The sequence below is a fragment of the Rhododendron vialii genome, chromosome 2a (genome assembly GCF_030253575.1).
Source record: "Rhododendron vialii isolate Sample 1 chromosome 2a, ASM3025357v1".
Lineage (NCBI taxonomy): Eukaryota > Viridiplantae > Streptophyta > Magnoliopsida > Ericales > Ericaceae > Rhododendron > Rhododendron vialii.
In genome coordinates this window covers 8,098,155-8,103,754 of record NC_080558.1, presented here as the reverse complement: position 1 = coordinate 8,103,754, position 5,600 = coordinate 8,098,155, and the positions used below count along the sequence as shown (strand labels likewise).

The 5,600-nt window shown below is 42.2% G+C and overlaps 1 protein-coding gene across 1 annotated transcript; it reads left to right on the top strand.

The window, feature by feature from the left end:
- The first annotated feature begins 542 nt into the window (after window positions 1-542).
- On the top strand, window positions 543-3,956 carry LOC131318091 (MDIS1-interacting receptor like kinase 2-like). The gene is made up of 3 exons (XM_058347897.1): window positions 543-2,648; window positions 2,733-3,180; window positions 3,305-3,956. The coding sequence occupies exons 1-3, from the start codon at window positions 558-560 to the stop codon at window positions 3,676-3,678; spliced, it is 2,913 nt and encodes a 970-aa protein (XP_058203880.1). The 5' UTR covers window positions 543-557; the 3' UTR covers window positions 3,679-3,956.
- Window positions 3,957-5,600: the final 1,644 nt, after the last annotated feature.

The window sequence follows — 5,600 nt, the reverse complement described above, 5'->3', positions numbered from 1 at the left end:
GACTTTTCAAAATGGACAAATTATATGAGACAATAAAAAGCATGAAAGTGCCAAACATTTAGGGACGGAGGGAGTAACATAAATGGAAAGACTCCGAACATAATTGTCTCATAGTTGTATCAACGATGCTATCCACACATATAAATAGATACATATTTTACACAAATTTTTTGTGGGGTCCACATCGAGTCCCACACAAAGAATTCAAGCCGTTCATTAAATGTAAAATATTTTTCAAGAGCCTCCTCAAAAAATCAACTCAATCTGATACTTATAAATGCTCGATTGAATCATCCAATTTTTTATTTTGATTTTTAGATAATGAATAGTTAGATGATTGGATCAAACATCTATAGATATTGGATTGATGTGATTTTTAGCGGAGATTCTTGAAAAAATATTTTACAATTAATGAATGCCTTGAATTGTTTGTGTAAGACTTGAGGTGGGCCAAAAAAAATCAAATAAGTCTGCCCCTTTCTTTCCACTTGAAAGAGGAAATAAATAAAGTGCGCCAGAAAAATCAGGCCACCGAAACCGAATCATACCTTTTCACAATGCCGAACCTATTCAACTACCTTGCTCTGGCTCTCTCAGCCGTTCTGGTGGTTTTCCCACCTCCTTCCACCGCTCAACCACCACAAAATCGCGAAGCCGAAGCACTTCTCCGGTGGAAACAAAGCCTACGCAACCAAACAATCGTCAGCTCGTGGATTTTCAACCAAACAAATGGCAACTCTTCAGCTTCAAGCCCATGCAACTGGCGTGGAATTTCATGCAACGCTGCAGGAAATGTAACCGGGCTGAACCTTGCCTACACGGGACTACAAGGTACTCTTGACCATTTAAACTTATCATATTTCCCTCTCCTCCTCCGTCTCGACCTCAAATACAATAAACTCACCGGTACCATACCCACCAACGTCGGCCTACTCTCGAATCTCGTGTATCTTGATCTCTCCACTAACTCTTTCTCGGGCACAATCCCTCTCTCTGTCGCGAATCTCACCAAGGTTGTCGAGCTGGATTTTGGGCGAAACGCCATAACAGGGCAGCTTGACCCACGGTTATTTCCTGACCGCGGGTCAAGTCAGGCTAAAACCGGCCTGCTCAGCCTCCAAAGGCTACTCTTCCAGGGTACCTTGCTCAGTGGTCCCCTCCCGGCGGAGATAGGTAATTTGGAAGATTTGACAATCTTGGCTTTAGATTACAGCAGATTTTCTGGCCCAATTCCTCAGTCTTTGGGTAATTTGAGTAAGATAACTTTCCTACATCTTAACCTAAACGAATTCTCTGGCCAGATTCCTAAGAATTTCGGCACCTTGACCAAGTTAACTGATTTGAGCTTGTTTTCGAACTACTTATCTGGTCCAGTACCGGAAGAAATTGGAAATCTTTCATCATTGGTTGTTTTTCATCTAATTGATAACAACTTGAGTGGTCAATTACCTCCACAAGTGTGTCGAGGCGGAATGCTAGCGAATTTCACCGCGGGGTACAATAACTTCACCGGTCCGATCCCGGTGAGCCTCAAAAACTGCACATCCTTGTACAAAGTCCGGCTTGATTATAATCAACTAACAGGAAATCTTGATCAAGATTTCAGAGCGTACCCGAACCTCACGTTTATCGACTTGAGCCACAACAATTTACAAGGGAAAATCTCACCTACATGGGGAGAATGCAGCAACTTGACACGGCTGAGTCTTGGTGGGAATTCCGTTGGAGGTGAAATCCCAATGGAGATCTCCCAATTGAACCAGCTAGTAGTGCTTGACCTTTCTTCCAATAAGATATCCGGGAGAATTCCGGCTCAAGTTGGACGATTGTCGAAACTATGGACGTTAAACTTGAGTGACAACCAAATTTCTGGTCAAATACCATTCGAAATCGGGGGACTGTCCAATTTGGCTTCTCTTGATCTCTCCATGAACATGCTAAGTGGACCGATTCCGGGTCAAATTGGAGACATCTCGAGATTGCTGTTTCTAAGCCTGAGTAAAAATCAATTGAATGGGAGCATTCCCTATCAGATTGGTAATCTTGGAACTTTACAAATACTGCTTGATCTTAGTTCCAACTCACTCACCGGAGCGATTTCACCTCAACTCGGGAAGCTGATTATCCTAGTAGCTTTAAACCTCTCCCACAACTCTCTCTCTGGTTCTATACCGGATTCGTTTAGTGGAATGCTCAGCTTGTCAACCATCGATTTGTCGTACAATGCACTGGAGGGTCCTCTGCCTGACTCCAAGGTTTTCAATTCGTCTCCGTCCGAAGCGTTTTCTCATAACAAGAATCTTTGTGGTGATCCAAACCAAGGATTGACACCATGCAACTCAGTGTCTGGGGGCGGTAAGGAAAACGAAGGAAACTCGCGGTTGATCATTATCGCAGTTTCTCCCTCGTTAGGCTCGTTGTTTCTCTTGCTTCTGCTTGTTGGGGCTATCGCGCTTCACCGAAAAAGTAACCGCAAAAGCCAGAAAGAAGATGTGGTGAACGGAGAAAACATCTTTTTGATCAAGAATTTCTGTGGAAGAATTGCGTTTGAAGATATCGTCCGCGCTACAGACAATTTCGACGATGCATATTGCATTGGACAGGGAGGATCGGCCAGAGTCTACAAAGTTAACTTACCAAGTGGGCAGGTATTTTTGGAAGTTTCTAATAAATTTTCTCTATCCTTCCTTTAGATTGATAACTATCTTATATTCTGTGTAAATCCTCAACAGGTAGTAGCAGTTAAAAAGCTATTCATGAATGAAGGCTCAGAGATTGGGGAGATCAAGAGTTTTGCGAATGAGGTAGCCACGCTGACAGAAATAAGGCACCGGAACATCGTGAAACTCTACGGCTTTTGTTACCACAAAAAGCACACTTTTTTGGTTTGCGAGTACATGGAGAGAGGAAGTTTGGCAGATGTTTTGAGGAGAGAGAGAGACGCCAAGGAGTTAGACTGGAGTAAGAGAGTGAACGTAGTTAAAGGGGTGGTTCACGCTTTATCTTACCTGCATCACAATTGCGTGCCTCCCATAATTCATCGGGACATATCGAGCAAGAATGTTCTGTTAGACTCGGAAATGGAGGCTCATGTCTCCGATTTTGGCACGGCAAGGTTTTTGAAGCCCGATTCTTCAAATTGGACCGCGGTTGCAGGCACGTTCGGATACATTGCTCCAGGTAACTTTAATTAGTGTTCAAAAGGCCATCCTTTATTTGCTTGGCCAGCTAGTTTGATTCGCAAGTGAGAACTAACATGTGACATTGTTGGTGTGTTTTTTTTTCCCCCCCTTGGCATGGCCAGAATTATCGTACACAATGGCAGTGACAGAGAAATGCGACGTGTACAGCTTTGGTGTTTTGACACTTGAGATTTTGATGGGATCGCTTCCGGGAGAACTCAATTCAAACCTATACTCATCCGTTGACAACGAACGCATACAATTGGCAGATGTCTTGGATCCTCGTCTTCCGCCTCCTTCTAGTCAGAAGCTACAAGATGAATTGGATTCCATTTTGAATCTAGCAGTCTGGTGCTTGCGCGTCGATCCACATTCTAGGCCTACCATGTACGATGCATCTCATTTGTTTGAAATGAATGCCAGAGCTGGCAGAGTGAGTCCAAAGTTGGTTAAATATGTTAGAAAGGGTGTTGATGAGCTGCCCATGCTCAGTTAGTAAGCTTGATATTTCTCTCTCTCGTTCTCTCTGTTAGGATTCCACCCAAGTGGGGTGGTGTGCGCAAAGCACATGATCACTCTCTACCTTATTTCTTAACGTGTATTTCGGTTTTCTTGTCGATATATATGCATGTATAGAGCGTAGGGAACGGTGTGTGACATAATGTGAGGGAGAGGGTGAGGTGAGCGTGGGGGGCCGGTCTGTGGCCTCCCGGAGAGGAACCGGCGTGTGGTTCCCGGAGAGTTTTTTCAGCTTTATGTATATTGTGTGAACATATATATGTATATTGTGTGGTTCTAGGCGTGTGGTTCCCGGGGCGGTTCAAGAGACACCAAAAAAAACACATAAAAAAACACCTTATAGTTTTCGATCAAATTTTGATGATACGAGCCACTCAATGTGAATAGAATGTGATTTTAAGGGTACCCGCGAGAAATCAACAAAAAAAAGACCGAACAGGGCTTGATCTGAGCAGTTTTTAGCTCAGATTTGATGAACGATTCTGTTAAAAACTGCCCAAAACAAGCACTTCCCGATAATTTTTTTGACGATTTCACGCGAGCACCATTAAAATCACGCTCTACACACATTCAACGGCTCGGACCATAAAAATTTGATCTGGAACTATGAAATTGAGATTTGGAATGTTTTTTTAGGTATTTTTTTGGGTGTCCCTTGAACTGCCCCGATACACACAAACATGTATAAAAGGGAGTTTTTCTCTGAAATTACTGTGTGGGTTTGCATGTGCATGTGCGTGTGGTCCCTCCGGTCCTAACAATCTCTTTCGGTCGTGTTATCCGGGTTAGAGTCAGGATTTTTGGGCAGTGGTGTCGAGTACCAAAAGCCATGATAATGTGCAGAGGACTTCGCGATGAAAGGAAAATGTTGTTATTTTAGTTGTCTCAGGGGCTATTTTCCTACTATTAGTGGTGTCAAATACAATATGTAATAATATAACCGAAATCCTTTGGCATCTCCGACATCGTCTCGCCTTATCAAAGCTCGCTGATGTATCCTTTGGCTCGTTGGTGTATCCATTAGGACTTCATCATGTATATATCGTAACCAATGACCCGGTGACTTGCAGAACTGTAGACGTTGTCGATGATTGTTGGAAAGAGGCGCGATATACAAATTCCAGTCTCTCATTTTTCTAGTGTACTTTAAAGATTGATTTCAGCTTCTACTTTGAAGATTGGTTTCAATTTGGAAATTGATTCATGATAGCCTGTGTAGGTGATTTCACTCGAAGATCGTATCTGTTTTTACCTGATTCTTGTTTTTAGTCAAATTGTGATCTTGAAAACTTCAACTTGAGATCCTCAATCCTTCCGAAATTCCGTACCTTAGTAACAAATTCATCATTCATGGTTGCATTTGTTAGCAAAATTTTCTGAATAGTCATCTTGCATTGTGATTTTGCATCCGCTTCTTCTTAAAGGAATGCCCCAAATTCGAACCACCCATTTTTTTGATGGACTAACACGCTGCCGTCCAATTGATTCAATACAAATCAAGAGGATCGATTGTCCAAAACAAATTGGCAAAGAGTGGAGAGGTCTCGTGCTACTAACTGATGGAACTATTCTCGAAAAACATCACTCAAGTTGTCACATAGAGCCACTTTCTGGTTCTATCTTGATGCAGCTTTCTTTTTGTGTATTGTCATGGAGTGTGGGATATTTCAATTTAATTTGGGATTGAATAGGCCATACTATGTAGAAAATTTTATATCTATTCCGAAATTAATTGACAATAATTGGAGAGGTCATTCATGTTATTAAGTGTTATTTCATTTCAGACCCAAGCATCGTGAGACTGTACGCTAACTTATTCTACAAAAACTATTTTGTAAGACACTCACACTCTCTCTCTCTCTCATATTAACTTTTTGGGAAAATGACCGGAAAGTGGTG